Below are 17397 nucleotides of genomic sequence, written 5' to 3'. Positions count from 1 at the left end.
CTAACAAAATGAACAAAATGATGAACCAAGTCTTTTGCATAGAAGTGTGGGCTGTAAAATGTCCTTTTAAATTGTTTAAAATAGACAATCAAACATGCAGAATGGCGGCCAGTGTTTGGCACTCGCTATGGCACATGCTTTTTATGTTCAAAAAAATCACTGTAAAAGATGAAAACATTCTGCCACACCTCTACAGAAAATGAAGGTTTTTTTGTTTTCCAGGAGAGGTTGTAGAGGTCAGAAGGGCTCTGATTTATCAATAAAAAACATGTTGCGTGCGACAGTTTGATAAATCCCAATAATTTATTGAGCACGCAAATCATAGAATCACCACGTACACCAGAATTTTGTAAGAAATGTAAGCACAGTTGATAAATGAGGCCTCAGGCCCCTCTCAAAAGCCCTCAAAGCTCATACTCATCAAACCCAAATCCCAAACCCCCCTCTTCTCGACACTCGCCTTTGGCCTGTTAAGGTACACCTGCACTAAGATTCTCTCCCTTTCACCCCATAGACTCAAACTCTCACCCCAGGTCCCCAGACAGCGTACTCTAGCCACGGCTTTGATCTGGGCCCGTGGGGGATTGGGATCTCCATTAGTCAGGGTAGCCCAGAGACATATTAGGTGTGTGAGGCCGAACACAGCTGCTCCTTTGGTATAGTGGCACGCACACACACACACACACACACACACACACACACACACACACACACACACACACACACACACACACACACACACACACACACACACACACACACACACACACACACACACACACACACACACACACACACACACACACACACACACACACACACACACACACACACACACACATAAATTACCTTGTCCTCCGTCTCTCCCCCTCCCACCCCTCTCGCCCTGCGCTCAGCCCAGTGTTAAAAGCCAATCAGGAAAATTACATGCAAACTCCCAGGGACCCATTTTCACTTTCTTAACAAACCATTAGTCAACGTTATGAGCGCCGACGTCTCCATAATACCAGTCTGATCCACCAACCCAGTGCCTCCCTCCCTCTCTCCCCTGTTCCAGCTCCAGCCTTCCTCCCTCTCTCCCCTGTTACAGCTCCAGCCTCCCTCCATCTCTCCCCTGTTACAGCTCCAGCCGCCATCCCTCTCTCCCCTGTTACAGCTCCAGCCTCCCTCCCTCTCTCCCGTTACAGCTCTAGCCTCCCTCCATCTCCCCTGTTACAGCTCCAGCCTCCCTCCCTCTCTCCCCTGTTACAGCTCCAGCCTCCCTCCCTCTCTCCCCTGTTACAGCTCCAGCCTCCCTCCCTCTCCCCTGTTACAGCTCCAGCCTCCCTCCCTCTCTCCCCTGTTACAGCTCCAGCCTCCCTCCCTCTCTCCTCTGTTCCAGCTCCAGCCTCCCTCCCTCTCTCCTTTGTTACAGCTCCAGCCTCCCTCCCTCTCTCCCGTTACAGCTCTAGCCTCCCTCCATCTCCCCTGTTCCAGCTCCAGCCTCCCTCCCTCTCTCCTCTGTCCCAGCTCCAGCCTCCCTCCATCTCTCCCCTTTTACAGCTCCAGCCTCCCTCCCTCTCCTCTGTTCCAGCTCCAGACTCCCTCCCTCTCTCCCCTGTTCCAGCTCCAGCCTCCCTCCCTCTCTCCTCTGTTCCAGCTCCAGCCTCCCTCCCTCTCTCCTCTGTTCCAGCTCCAGCCTCCCTCCCTCTCTCCACTGTTACAGCTCCAGCCTCCCTCCCTCTCTCCCTTGTTACAGCTCCAGCCTCCCTTCCTCCCTGTCTCCTCTCTGCCCGCCCAAGGCCAGTCTACACAGACTACAGCAGCGCCTCAGTTCCATGGTGGTCAAAGGAAGGGAAACAAGAAGAAACAGAGTATTAGGGATGTTGTACAGCATGTAAAAAGAAATAGGGGAAAGAGTATTAGGGATGTTGTACAGCATGTAAAAAGAAACAGAGGAAAGAGTATTAGGGATGTTGTACAGCATGTAAAAAGAAACAGGGGAAAGAGTGTAAGGGATGTTGTACAGCATGTAAAAAGAAAGAGGGGAAAGAGTATTAGGGATGTTGTACAGCATGTAAAAAGAAATATGGGAAAGAGTATTAGGGATGTTGTACAGCATGTAAAAATAAACAGAGGAAAGAGTATTAGGGATGTTGTACAGCATGTAAAAAGAAACAGGGGAAAGAGTATTAGGGATGTTGTATAGCATGTAAAAAGAAACAGGGGAATGAGTATTAGGGATGTTGTACAGCATGTAAAAAGAAACAGGGGAAAGAGTGTAAGGGATGTTGTACAGCATGTAAAAAGAAACAGGGGAAAGAGTATTAGGGATGTTGTACAGCATGTAAAAAGAAACAGGGGAAAGAGTATTAGGGATGTTGTACAGCATGTAAAAAGAAACAGGGGAAAGAGTATTAGGGATGTTGTATAGCATGTAAAAAGAAACAGAGGAAATAGTATTAGGGATGTTGTACAGCATGTAAAAAGAAACAGGGGAAAGAGTGTAAGGGATGTTGTACAGCATGTAAAAAGAAACAGGGGAAAGAGTATTAGGGATGTTGTATAGCATGTAAAAAGAAACAGGGGAAAGAGAAAGGAAAGGAGGAATATCAGGAGGTGTAGGGAGAGAAAGAGGGAGATAATACACTGAGTGCTCTTTCAATGACAGACTGACCAGGTGATTCCAGGTGAACACTATGATCGCTTCGTGAATTCATTTGTATATGAAGGGCTGGAGACAGGTTAAAGAGGGATTTCTAAGCCTTAAAACAATTGTCACACGGATTTTGTATGGGTGTGATTCAGAGGGTGAGTGGGCAAGACAAAATATTTATAGTGCCTTTGAACGGGGTATGGTAGTAGGCACCAGGGGCACCTGGGTTTTTCATGCTCAACAGGTTACCGCGTTTATCAAGAATGGTCCACCACCTAACAACTGTGGGAAGCATTGAGGTCAATATGGGCAAGCATCCCTTTTGAACGTCCGTACTCAGAGGCCTGATCACGCAGGGTCAGATTGAGTCTGCTCATAACGTCCAGTGTACACAGGAAACAGGAAGCGTTTGTTTATGACAGCCTCTGTGTGGTCTATGTCACTACTGACTGGGTCTATATACAATCAGGTTTGTGTCCATAATGAGAACAATGTAAAGATAATACTTCTCTCCCCTATAGGGGTCTGTCTTATCCAAAATAAATGATCTCCCCTATAGGGGTCTGTCCCATACTAAATAAATGATCTCCCCTATAGGGGTCTGTCTTATCCAAAATAAATGATCTCCCCTATAGGGGTCTGTCTTGTACAAAATAAATGATCTCCCCTATAGGGGTCTGTCTTATCCAAAATAAATGATCTCCCCTATAGGGGTCTGTCTTGTACAAAATAAATGATCTCCCATATAGGGGTCTGTCTTATCCAAAATAAATGATCTCCCCTATAGGGGTCTGTCTTATCCAAAATAAATGATCTCCCCTATAGGGGTCTGTCTTATCCAAAATAAATGATCTCCCCTATAGGGGTCTGTCTTATCAAAATAAATGATCTCCCCTATAGGGGTCTGTCTTATCCAAAATAAATGATCTCCCCTGTCTTATAGGATCTCCCCTATAGGGGTCTGTCTTATCCAAAATAAATGATCTCCCCTATAGGGGTCTGTCTTATCCAAAATAAATGATCTCCCCTATAGGGGTCTGTCTTATCCAAAATAAATGATCTCCCCTATAGGGGTCTGTCTTATCAAAATAAATGATCTCCCCTATAGGGGTCTGTCTTATCAAAATAAATGTCTTATCCAAAATAAATGATCTCCCCTATAGGGGTCTGTCTTATCAAAATAAATGATCTCCCCTATAGGGGTCTGTCTTATCCAAAATAAATGATCTCCCCTATAGGGGTCTGTCTTATCAAAATAAATGATCTCCCATAAGGGGTCTGTCTTATCAAAATAAATGATCTCCCCTATAGGGGTCTGTCTTGTATCAAAATAAATGATCTCCCCTATAGGGGTCTGTCTTATCCAAAATAAATGATCTCCCCTGTCTTGTATAGGGGTCTGTCTTATCCAAAATAAATGATCTCCCCTATAGGGGTCTGTCTTATCCAAAATAAATGATCTCCCCTATAAAAATAAATGATCTCCCCTATAGGGGTCTGTCTTATACAAAATAAATGATCTCCCCTATAGGGGTCTGTCCCATACTAAATAAATGATCTCCCCTATAGGGGTCTGTCTTATACAAAATAAATGATCTCCCCTATAGGGGTCTGTCCCATACTAAATAAATGATCTCCCCTATAGGGGTCTGTCTTATCCAAAATAAATGATCTCCCCTAAATAAAATAAATGATCTCCCCTATAGGGGTCTGTCTTATCCAAAATAAATGATCTCCCCTATAGGGGTCTGTCTTATCCAAAATAAATGATCTCCCCTATAGGGGTCTGTCCCATACTAAATAAATGATCTCCCCTATAGGGGTCTGTCTTATCCAAAATAAATGATCTCCCCTATAGGGGTCTGTCTTATCCAAAATAAATGATCTCCCCTATAGGGGTCTGTCTTATCCAAAATAAATGATCTCCCCTATAGGGGTCTGTCTTATCCAAAATAAATGATCTCCCCTATAGGGGTCTGTCCCATACTAAATAAATGATCTCCCCTATAGGGGTCTGTCTTATCCAAAATAAATGATCTCCCCTATAGGGGTCTGTCCCATACTAAATAAATGATCTCCCCTATAGGGGTCTGTCTTATCCAAAATAAATGATCTCCCCAAAATAAATGATCTCCCCTATAGGGGTCTGTCTTATCCAAAATAAATGATCTCCCCTATAGGGTCTGTCTTATCCAAAATAAATGATCTCCCCTATAGGGGTCTGTCTTATCCAAAATAAATGATCTCCCCTATAGGGGTCTGTCTTATCCAAAATAAATGATCTCCCTATAGGGGTCTGTCTTATACAAAATAAATGATCTCCCCTATAGGGGTCTGTCTTATCCAAAATAAATGATCTCCCCTATAGGGGTCTGTCTTATCCAAAATAAATGATCTCCCCTATAGGGGTCTGTCTTATCCAAAATAAATGATCTCCCCTATAGGGGTCTGTCTTATCCAAAATAAATGATCTCCCCTATAGGGGTCTGTCTTGTACAAAATAAATGATCTCCCATATAGGGGTCTGTCTTATCCAAAATAAATGATCTCCCCTATAGGGGTCTGTCTTGTACAAAATACATTATCTCCCCTATAGGGGTCTGTCTTATCCAAAATAAATGATCTCCCCTATAGGGGTCTGTCTTATCCAAAATAAATGATCTCCCCTATAGGGGTCTGTCCCATACTAAATAAATGATCTCCCCTATAGGGGTCTGTCTTATACAAAATAAATGATCTCCCCTATAGGGGTCTGTCCCATACTAAATAAATGATCTCCCCTATAGGGGTCTGTCTTATACAAAATAAATGATCTCCCCTATAGGGGTCTGTCCCATACTAAATAAATGATCTCCCCTATAGGGGTCTGTCTTATCCAAAATAAATGATCTCCCCTATAGGGGTCTGTCCCATACTAAATAAATGATCTCCCCTATAGGGGTCTGTCTTATACTAAATAAATGATCTCCCCTATAGGGGTCTGTCTTATACAAAATAAATGATCTCCCCTATAGGGGTCTGTCTTATACAAAATAAATGATCTCCCCTATAGGGGTCTGTCTTATACAAAATAAATGATCTCCCCTATAGGGGTCTGTCCCATACTAAATAAATGATCTCCCTTATAGGGGTCTGTCCCATAATACTGTACATACAACACTCCCCTATAGGCCTATACACCACTATCAAGTCCTAACACATTCACAGAGGTGGAGGAGCACCTTCTATGAGGTCTCTATTATAATATGGGGTTGATATCTTATGTGATTCAATGTGGTTTATATCTTTAATAGATCCACCAAGGTCTTGCACCTGGGTTGGACGGCGAAGGTAGAGACAACGTCAGTAATATTGAAGGCCAGCAGAAGGGGAAGTGTGTGATAGAGAAACTGAAAGCGAGGAAAGGATAAACGAGTCCCAGGGTGGAGGACAGTGTTTCCTGTCACTGCTGTCACTAAATGAGCAGGATGTGCCGTGACCCATAATGCCTTGGATAACGCGTGGGGAGTGAATATATTCGATGTCAATCTGTATTGAGCCAGGTGCGTGGGAGAGGGGTAAGGAGTCAGGTGCAGTGATTAGGTGTTAAGGGGAAGAAAGAGCCAGGTGTTTGGGAGAGGAGCAGAGAGGAGCAGCTGGGATTTAGGGGGGCAGGTGTTTGGGAGAGGAGCAGAGAGGAGCAGCTGTGATTTAGGGGGGCAGGTGTTTGGGAGAGGAGCAGAGAGGAGCAGCTGTGATTTAGGGGGCAGGTGTTTGGGAGAGGAGCAGAGAGGAGCAGCTGTGATTTAGGGGGCAGGTGTTTGGGAGAGGAGCAGAGAGGAGCAGCTGTGATTTAGGGGGCAGGTGTTTGGGAGATGAGCAGAGAGGAGCAGCTATGATTTAGGGGGGCAGGTGTTTGGGAGAGGAGCAGCTGTGATTTAGGGGGGCAGGTGTTTGGGAGAGGAGCAGAGAGGACCAGCTGTGATTTAGGGGGCAGGTGTTTGGGAGAGGAGCAGAGAGGAGCAGCTGTGATTTAGGGGGGCAGGTGCATTGGGAGAGGAGCAGAGAGGAGCAGCTGTGATTTAGGGGGGCAGGTGCATTGGGAGAGGAGCAGAGAGGTACAACTGTAAGTTGGGGGTTGAGTGGATGAGAAAGACCACTAAAACAACAAAGTATGGCTAGCTGTTAAGTTTAGATCTTATGGTGGATAAATGAAGATATCCCATAAAACCCTGTCTCTGTGTATAGTACCTGGATGATGGGTTGGTTGCCAGGGTTTGGTTAGGGTTCACGGGTCAGAAGTCAGGGTTGAGAGCATGGTGTGTAGATGTTTATAGTACCTGGGTGAGGTGTTGGCTGTGATCTTCAGGCTCCCAGGGTTGCGTATGAGTTTATCCAGGATGCTGACGATCTGTTCAAACTTGGGTCTGTTGTTCCTCTCCTTCTGCCAGCAGTCCAACATCAGCTGGTACAGAGTAGCAGGACAGTCCATAGGAGGAGGCAGTCTGTAGCCCTCATCTACTGCTTTGATAACCTGGAGGGATAGAGTGAGAAATAGAGAGGGAGAGAGAGGGGGAGAGAGGAAGGGGAAAGATAGGGAGCTTGAGAGAGAGCGCGAGAGAGCGCGTGAGAGAGAGCGTTAGAGATAGAGAGGGAGAGAGAGAAGAGGGTTGGAGAGAGAGAATGAGAGTGAGAGAGAGGGGGAGAGAGAGCGTTAGAGATAGAGAGGGAGAGAAAGAAGAGGGTTGGAGAGAGAGAAAGAGAGTGAGAGAGAGGGGGAGAGAGAGCACCAGAGATAATTAGGTGTGCAGCAGGACAGTCTATAGGAGGAGGTAGTACACTGTGTCAGTGGGTGGTAGAGATGGAGGTGTTATTACAGTCCAGGGGAGTTGGAGAGTTGGCAGTGAGACAGTACTGTACTGGCAGAAGTGCTGACTGTGCATCTGCTCATAATAGAAGCCCCCCCTCGCAATTCACTCCCTCTCTCTCTCTTGCTCTCTCTCTCTCTCTCTCTCTCTCTGGGCGCTAGTGCTCAAGTGACAATGATGCATTTTTGTGGGGTGTGCGTGTGTGTGTGTCAACTTTGGTGCTAGAGCTATATTCCTTGTCCAGGCCATCAGGCCTCAGGCTCAGTCCACCACCTGGTCACTCTACGCATCATTTCCTCTCTCAGCAGGAAGTTCATTAGGTCTTCTTGGCGACAGCTGTGTACTCACGTCCTGATTGGACATCTCCCAGTAAGGCCGCTCCCCGTATGACATCACTTCCCAGAGCACGATGCCATAGCTCCAGGCGTCGCTGGCCGAGGTGAACTTCCTGTAGGAGATAGCCTCTGGAGCTGTCCACCTGATAGGGATCTTACCTCCCTGAGAGAGACAGAGAGAGAGAAGAGAGAGAGAGAGAGAGAGAGAGAGAGAGAGAGAGAGAGAGAGAGAGAGAGAGAGAGAGAGAGAGAGAGAGAGAGAGAGAGAGAGAGAGAGAGAGAGAGAGAGAGAGAGAGAGAGAGAGAGAGAGAGAGAGAGAGAGAGAGAGAGAGAGAGAGAGAGAGAGAGAGAGAGAGAGAGAGAGGACAGATAAAGTCATGTGTTTCAAGTAACAATGGATCACAAGGTATCCTGAAATAGGAGGAGAAATACATTTAGCCAACTTCATGACTTGCTTTAGGTTATGTTTGACCTGAAAATGGATATAAAGAGGGAGGGAAAGAGAGATGGTAGAGGGGTCTAGGTCCTAGCCCAAGCCTCCAGCATTGCAGGGCCTTGTTCCATTTGTTCCATCTCCCCTGTTTTTTGTCCTGGGGGAGAGGGAAAACGGGATAGAGGAATAAAGGTAGAGAGAGAGGTAGACAGGGGGCCTGTAGGCTGACCCTGTGTTTCTCCTGCTTGGTGTCTACCCTCAGGGGGCTGCTGAACTTACTCAAGGCTTAGCCTGCGTCATGCCAACAGAGGAGAGGAAAAGAAAAGTGCAGAGAGAAGAAAAGAGGAGAGGGGCCAAAGCTAACGACCTCCTGGCCAAGTTACACAACTCCTGGCCAGTTCTCTCTAAACACACAGCCCTCAGAAAACAAACCACTTCTGCTCTCACAAATCAAATCATATCAAATTTTATTTGTCACATACGTCGAGATAAAATGGGTGTAGACTTTCCCAACGAGACTTTCCCAACGAGACTTTCCCAACGAGACCTTCCCAACGATAGTTTACCAACGATACTTTACCAACGAGACCATCCCAACGAGACCTTCCCAACGAGACCTTCCCAACGAGACCTTCCCAACGAGACCTTCCCAACGAGACTTTCCCAACGATACTTTACCAACGAGACCATCCCAACGAGACCTTCCCAACGAGACTTTCCTTACGAGACTTTACCAGCGAGACCTTCCCAACGAGACTTTACCATCGAGACCTTCCCAACGAGACTTTCCCAGCGACACCTTCCCAAAGAGACTTTACCAACGAGACCTTCCCAACAAGATTTTACCAACGAGACCTTCCCAATGAGACCTTCCCAACGAGACTTTCCCAACGAGACTTTACCAACAAGACCTTCCCAATGAGACTTTACCAACGAGACCTTCCCAACGAGACTTTCCCAACGAGACCTTCCCAACAAGACTTTGCCAAACGAGACCTTCCCAAAGACACTTTACCAACGAGACCTTCCCAACGAGACTTTACCAACGAGGCCTTCCCAACGAGACTTTACCAACGAGACTCTCCCAACGAGACCTTCCCAACGAGACTTTACCAACGAGACCTTCCCAACGAGACTTTACCAACGAGACTCTCCCAACGAGATCTTTCCAACCAGACTTTACCAACGAGACCTTCCCAATTAGACTTTCCCAACGAGACTTTCCCAATGAGGCTTTACCAACGGGACCTTCCCAACGAGACTTTCCCAACAAGACCTTCCCAACAAGACTTTCCCAACGAGACTCTCCCAACGAGACCTTCCCAACCAGACTTTACCAACGAGACCTTCCCAATTAGACTTTCCCAACGAGACTTTCCCAACAAGACCTTCCCAACAAGACTTTACCAACGAGACCTTCCCAACGAGACTTTACCAACAAGACCTTCCCAACGAGACTTTATCAATGAGACCTTCGCAACGAGACTTTATCAATGAGACCTTCCCAAATAGACTTTCCCAACGAGACTTTTCAACGAGACCTTCCCAACGAGACTTTACCAGCGAGACCTTCCCAACAAGACTTTACCATCGAGACCTTCCCAACGAGACTTTACCAGCGACACCTTCCCAACGAGACCTTCCCAACGAGACTTTACCAACGAGACCTTCCCAACGAGAGTTTACCAATGAGACCTTCCCAACGAGACTTTCCCAACGAGACTTTCCCAACGAGACTTTACCAACGAGACCTTCCCAATGAGACTTTACCAACGAGACCTTCCCAACGAGACCTTCCCAACAAGACTTTACCAACGAGACCTTCCCAACGAGACTTTACCAACGAGGCCTTCCCAACGAGACTTTACCAACGAGCCCTTCCCAACAAGACTTTCCCAACGAGACTCTCCCAACGAGACCTTCCCAACGAGACTTTACCAACGAGACCTTCCCAACGAGACTTTACCAACGAGACCTTCCCAACGAGACTTTACCAACAAGACCTTCCCAACAAGACTTTACCAACGAGACCTTCCCAACGAGACTTTACCAATGAGACCTTCCCAACGAGACCTTCCCAATGAGACTTTACCAACGAGACCTTCCCAACGAGACCTTCGCAACGATGCAGAGTTAAATAATAATAATAAAAATATTAACAAAGAAAACAATGAAGCTGTATATAGGAAGTACCAGTACCAGATCAATGTGCAGGGGTACGAGGTATTTGAGGTAGATATGTACATAAAGGAAGGGTAAAGTGACTAGCCATTAGGATAGATAATAATTAGGGACGGATCAACATGTACATCATGCTTACCTGGAGGATAATGCTTTTTACATTTCAGTCAAGGGACGGTTCGGTATTCTTTTTAATCTAGTCCAGCGGAGGATCATGTCATTTGTCATTTAGAAAATGTCAATATTGCTCAGTGTTTTAGAATTAGTTGCTTATTAACTATACAAAACATTAAGCACACCTTCCTAATATTGAGTTGCACCCTCCGCTTTTGCCCTCACAACCGTCTCAATTCGTCGGGGCATGGTCTCTACAAGGTGTCCAAAACATTCCACAGGGATGCTGGCCCATGTTGACTCCAATGCTGTCTGGATGTCATTTGGGTGGTGGACCATTCTTGATACACATGAGAAACTGTTGAGTGTGAAAAACCCAGCAGCTTTGCAGTTCTTGACGCAAACCAGTGAGCCTGGCACCTACTACCAAACCCCGTTCAAAGGCACTTACATTTTTGTGTGTAGCCCTTTCACCCTCTGAATGGCACACATACACAATCCATGTCTCGAGGCATAAAAATCCGTATTTAACATGACTCCTCCCCTTCATCTACATTGATTGAAGTGGATTTAACAAGTGACATCAATAAGAGATCATCGCGTTCACCTAGATTCACCTGGTCAGTCTGTTGTGGAAAGAGCAGGTTTTCCCAATGTTTTGTATACTCAGTGTATAGTCTTGTGAGTGTGCACAAAGTCAGTGCAAGATAGGGTCAGCATAGTCTGTGTAACCAGTTAATTAACTATTTATCAGTCTTATGGGTATTTAGACCTGTTGGTCCAAGAGCCGATTCTCCGGTATCGTTTACCGGATGGTGGCAGAGTGAACAGTCTATAGCTTGGACGGCTGGAGTCTATAGCAATTTTTCGGGCCATCCTCTGACACTGCCTGATACAGAGATCCTCGATGGCAGGGCGTTCGGCCCTAGTGATGTCACACATGCATGCAGGAGCACACACACACACCACACACGGATGTGCACACACGCACGCACGCACACACTTAAGCACAAACACACACAAATAAATAAATCCACTTCTGTCTCTTGAATCCCTGGTGAGTGTACATAAACATCCTCAGGAGAGCAAGGACTATACCTCTAATGAAGGTACAGTATGACACCACTCAGACACAGACAGACAGGGTGCCTGACAGAACAGCATAGTGGTCTGACAGAAGAGGGAGGGAGAGACAACGGCCTGCTGGGTCTGATAGATTCATAACTGTAGAGTGGATGGGGGTCTAAAGCAGTTATTAGAGCATTGTATACTAATGTCAGGCCACAAGGTGACCCCCCCCCACACACACCACACACTGTTATGGTGATAGGTTGGATACAAAGCCCTCTTGATTTTACTTATCTACTATGTTTGTCATTCCTTTCCCATGATCCTTCAGGAGAACACAAACATTTATGTTGGCGTTATCTCACCCTGATTTTATTTATGTGCTGGCTGTCCCACTCCACACTGCTGAGAGGCTAGACGTTTGTGTGTCGGTGTGTGTGTTAGTGCACGTGTGTGTGTGACATACGAGGTGATTTGTCTCATGGACAGCATGTATTCACAGAGAGTGCTGGCGAGGGGGAGATAGAGCAACATAAAGGGAGTGAGAGATACACAGCAAATGTGTGGGTGTTAAAAGCTTGGTGTTGAGGTAAAAAAGTGTTGTGAGTGTTACAGTGCTGATTCTAGTGGGGTTAACAGGGTTGAAATTGACACCACCTGGCGAAGTGTTAAGGTGGTGGTGTTGCTGCTCCTTGACTGTTTAAAGTTATTTTACTTTAGTTAATTTATGTAGACATGGCAGGGGCCTCATCATATTTCCCAGCATGCTTTGTTGCGGATTGCTTTTTAGAATAGTTTGTTTAATATCTATGTTTCTGCATGAACATTGATTGATACATTGATCTTATACTACATAAAGATACATAACATACATTTTTCTAAACTAATCCAATCTGTAAGTGGTTAGACTTATTTAACTCGTTATTGAGATGGTTGTTCCAGTTTAGATGGTTTAGGTCGTCTCATTTATCAATCTTCCCTACCTTGGCAGTCATTCTAACAGCAGATTGTAGGTGATTAAAAGTTCCAATTGTTGGAACTCTGGCTGAATTCCGATTAGAATTATATAACACTTTGCAAGCCAGCATAATATGACTTGCTGATGTGGCCTGCAAACCAGGAGTTTCAGACCACTGTGTTAGGGTAAAACTACGCTGTCGAGGTATGGTATTATTAAAATGTTTTATCTATTGTCATAAATAATATGTTTTATGAAAAAAGATTCACTAAGGCACTCACTTGGTGTTAGTTTAACACTATTTCGGTGGGTCACATATACACACTAAGAAAGTCTTAGATTTAGCACTGTGGTGGTTAAAACATTCTGATCTCAAATTTGCTGTGTGGAGAGATGCCCTTTTGTGTAAAGCTGAGACAGAGGTCGGTCAGCTTAGCTGTCTGACAGTGATAACCACTCTCTCTGTCCACAGAAACCTGTCCACTCACTATTAGACAGCAGAATTATGGACAACGGGGGGTCTTACAGTACATGGCTCCCATCCCACACAGCAAATTTGAGATCAGAATATTAACACACAGTGTAAAACTTAACACATTTTTAGATATTATATGTGACCCACAGAAATAGTGTTAAACTAACACTTTTTAAAATGTTCACAAACTAACACCCACAGAGTGTTGGCCCCTAACACCATGGGGTGTTGCAAATTCTAATTTAAATTAAGACTTTATTAGAGTTGATGCTGTTACACTTTTTGTGTTTGGGATTAACAGATGTAGTGTTACATTACACATTATTATATATTTTCTTTTTTGGGGGGGGTTAACATTGGAGGTTGTAAATTCTTATTTGCATATTTCCCAGCATTCCTTTCATGTGAATGTGAGAGATACCCACCCACCCATTGTATTTGCGATTGACAGAGACACGGTTGTTGCATTCCACAACTTCTAGTCCACAAACCTATACCAAGTGACTGCCTAAGTGTGTTTGAAAAGTAAAAATGTACCTGCAACAAAGCATCACGCCCCTCTCACATCTTTTTCACTCAGAGAGTTTTTTTTTTACCTTTATTTAACCAGGCAAGTCAGTTAAGAACACATTCTTATTTTCAATGACGCCCTAGGAACAGTGGGTTAACTGCCTGTTCAGGGGCAGAATGACAGATTTGTACCTTGTCAGCTCAGGGGTTTGAACTCACAACCTTCCAGTTACTAGTCCAAAGCTCTAACCACTAGACTACACTGCCACCCCAGCTAACAGGAATGAACTCAACACAGTCGAGTAACAACACCATGCAGTGTTGATTCCACTGTGATTCAAATAACACTTCATTCATTTAATGTATGTGGTGTCAATTTCAATCTCATTGCTGTTAACCCCACTAGAATCGACACTCAGATGTAACACTCACTTTTTACATTAAAGCGAGATTTTAACACTTGCACATTTGCTGGGCATACTATCCTATCTCTAAGACAAAACAACTATTAAACCCATCTGTCCTCATTGATAAACCTGACCACCATGTCTTACCCGTGTGGTGTAAGCAGCCTCGGGGTCGTCCTCCAGGACTCTGGACAGGCCGAAGTCAGACACCTTACACACCAGGTTGCTGTTGACCAGAATGTTGCGGGCGGCCAAGTCTCTGTGGACGTAGCCCATGTCAGAGAGGTACTTCATGCCTGACGCAATGCCACGCAGCATGCCCACCAACTGGATACCAGTAAACTGGGCATCGTGTTTCTGTAAGGAGGAGGCAGAGGAGGAAGAGGGTTGAAGAGAGAAGGGGAAGGGAGAGAAAGAGAGAGAGAGGAGAGTAGGAGAGAGAGAGCGAAACAGAGATAGAATCAATCACAAGTGGAATGTCATACCTCTAAAACAAATGAGACTGGATTGATAAACAGAATGAATATGACCTTTCTGTTTAAGAAAATACAGCGGAACATTCATATATTAACATTCAAACCAATTACATTAACCTTTCAAATCACCTCTGACATTAACTTGGTCAATGTGAATTTTACAATCCTCATCTCCACAACCAAATAGGCCTGACAAGATGCCATGCCAGACTCTTTGACTAAATAGATGGTGTTTTCTAGGGCACTATATAAAGCCCAGACCACCTGGTAGAGACAGGCTGAGTCGGATCAAAGCTGCTACAGTCATATAGTCATAACACAAACATGAGGCACAGTAAAGTGGTGTGGAGGAGAGGGATGACTGTGTAGTGTGTAGTGTGTGTGTGTGTGTGTGTGTGTGTGTGTGTGTGTGTGTGTGTGTGTGTGTGTGTGTGTGTGTGTGTGTGTGTGTGTGTGTGTGTGTGTGTGTGTGTGTGTGTGTGTGTGTGTGTGTGTGTGTGTGTGTGTGTGTGTGTGTGTGCGCGGTGTGACAGTTCCCAGTGATAAAAGCCAGGCCGCTCCTCGGCCAGAGGAAATAGCTAGAAAAGGTTGCAGCTACTCCCTTTTCTATCAAAAGGGATACTGTGCAGACACACAGGCACATGTGGAAAACTTCTAAAAATGGGTCCTACACGCACACACACTCCTGTCTGGTCATGTTGATTTAATGTTGTTCTAACGTTGGTTAATTTCAGTAAGCCAGAGTCTCTGGTTAGCTACGCTCTCAGAAAAAAAGGTAATATTTTAATATATTTTTTTATGAACCTTTATTTAACTAGGCAAGTCAATTACGAACAAATTCTTATTTACAATGATGGCCAACCAAAAGGCAAAAGGCCTCCTGCGGGGACGGGGGCTGGATAAAACATTCAAATATATATATATATATAAATATAGGACAAAACACACATCACGACAATAGAGACAACACAACACTACATAAAGACAGACCTAAGACAACATAGCAAGGCAGCAACACATGACAACACAGCATAGTAGCAAAACAACATAGTAGGAGAATAAAACATGGTACAAACATTATTGGGCACAGACAACAGCACAAAGGGCAAGAAAGTAGAGAAAACAATACATCACACAAAGTAGCCACAACTCTCAGTAATAGTGTCCATGATTTGAGTCTTTGAATGAAGAGACAGAGATAAAACTGTCCAGTTTGAGTGTTTTTTGCAGCTCGTTCCAGTCGTTAGCTGCAGTGAAAAGAGGAGCGACCCGGGGATGTGTGGGCTTTGGGGACCTTTAACAGAATGTGACTGGCAGAACGGGTGTTGTATGTGGAGGATGAGGGCTGCAGTAGATATCTCAGATACCTTTGTAGAGAGACAGGGTTCTATCAAGAACCGTTTTGATTGGTAGAACCCTTTTTGGAAGACAATGGTTCTAACTTGTACCTTTAACAATCTTAGAACTGTTTTTGGAAGAAAGGGCTATATGGTGATTATTTAGAAGGTAAGAAGGAGTCTTTGGAAGATAAGAAGGGTTCTCCATAGAACTATATATCATATTTCCCAGCATGCTCTATTGCAGGGAGATTTTAAGAATTAATTTCTGTAATTTCTGTGTTTTTTATGTACATTGATTGGTTGATAAATGTTATGCTACACAAAGATAAATAACATGAAGTTTTCTAAACTAATCCAATCTGTTGGATGTCTAGCACCTGTTATTGAGATGGTTGTTGCAGGTTAGATGATTGAGGTCGTCTATTCAGTCCTCACTACCTTGGCAGTCATTCTGAATGCAGGTTGCGGGTCATTAACAATTCCACTTGTTGTATATCTTAACTGTGGCAGGATTCCAATAGGAACTAAACATCACTTTGCAAGCCAGCATAATGTGACTTTCAGGCCTGATGTGGTCTGTAAACCAGGAGATTCCTAAAACCACTGTGTTAGGGTATACAGTGAGCTCCAAAATTACTTTCACCCCTGACTGACAATGCACAAACAATATTGAAAAAAATATAAACAATGTAATTATAGAGATAAACTCAAAATACCAACATGTGAGAAATACTGTACTTTATTAACATTGCAATGGATCCAACCAAAATCATACAATTATTTAATACAAAATACTTAATTATTGGCACTCCTCATTTAGTACTAGTGCAACCACCTCCGGTAAGGATAACAGCATGGAGTATTTTCCTGTAATGTTTGACAAGGTTAAGGATTTGAATTCCTGGTTTAATTTTGGTAGATGCTATTTACAAAAATATTTAAGGGTGCCATTAATGAAATCTACATTTGGAGGGCATAGATTTTTTATTAAATCAATAAATTATTTTGGTGGGTTCCATTGAAACATTAATAAAGTACAGTATTTCTCATCTGTTGGTATTTTGAGTATATCTCTATAATTATAATGTTTATATTTTTAAAAGTATTGTTTGTGCATTACCAGTCAGGGGTGCCAGTAATTGTGGAGCCCACTGTAACTAGGCCCTCAAAGAAAGGCCTTATGCTATAAGTATTGTCATAAATAACACAATTAGAATGCTAGTTCTAGGAAGAACCCTCAAAAGACAAAATGGTTCTCAGTAGAACCCTTCATAGATGGTTGTAGGAATAACCTTGAGATGATTAAATGTTTTTTGGTAGAACATGTCATGACGTTGGCCTGGGGGTAGGTTTATGACAGTCATATATACCTCTTCCCCCCTTTTTCCTCTCTCTACCCTACTGATGTTACATTTGAAAAACCCTTGGTTAACATAGAGATTCTGGGAACATCAGAAGGTGGGGGGAAACTATATTCTGATAATCCGACCAATTGAACATATGCGGTGGTACTTAATGAATATGATGTCAGTTCGGTTGTCATCTGAGACATTCTCATCAATGATATGATGACATAAACTCTACAGTGGAAAGTCTACACATCAGAGTTATCGGATT

General features: G+C 44.1%; 1 protein-coding gene across 1 annotated transcript in view; it reads right to left on the bottom strand.

The window, feature by feature from the left end:
• Window positions 1-17397, bottom strand: part of LOC124018381 (ephrin type-A receptor 3-like) — a gene marked incomplete at its 5' end in the record, with an annotated part of 85433 nt that overhangs the window by 12032 nt on the left and 56004 nt on the right. Inside the window, 3 exons of the mRNA XM_046333670.1 lie at window positions 6955-7148; window positions 7831-7980; window positions 14112-14321. Of these exons, the coding sequence (XP_046189626.1) occupies window positions 6955-7148; window positions 7831-7980; window positions 14112-14321 (554 nt within the window). The remainder of the gene's footprint in view (window positions 1-6954; window positions 7149-7830; window positions 7981-14111; window positions 14322-17397) is intronic.

The sequence above is a fragment of the Oncorhynchus gorbuscha genome, unplaced genomic scaffold (genome assembly GCF_021184085.1).
Source record: "Oncorhynchus gorbuscha isolate QuinsamMale2020 ecotype Even-year unplaced genomic scaffold, OgorEven_v1.0 Un_scaffold_499, whole genome shotgun sequence".
NCBI classification, from domain to species: Eukaryota; Metazoa; Chordata; class Actinopteri; order Salmoniformes; family Salmonidae; genus Oncorhynchus; species Oncorhynchus gorbuscha.
The sequence above is the reverse complement of the archived record's forward strand: the minus strand, read 5'-3'. Positions and strand labels throughout refer to the sequence as shown.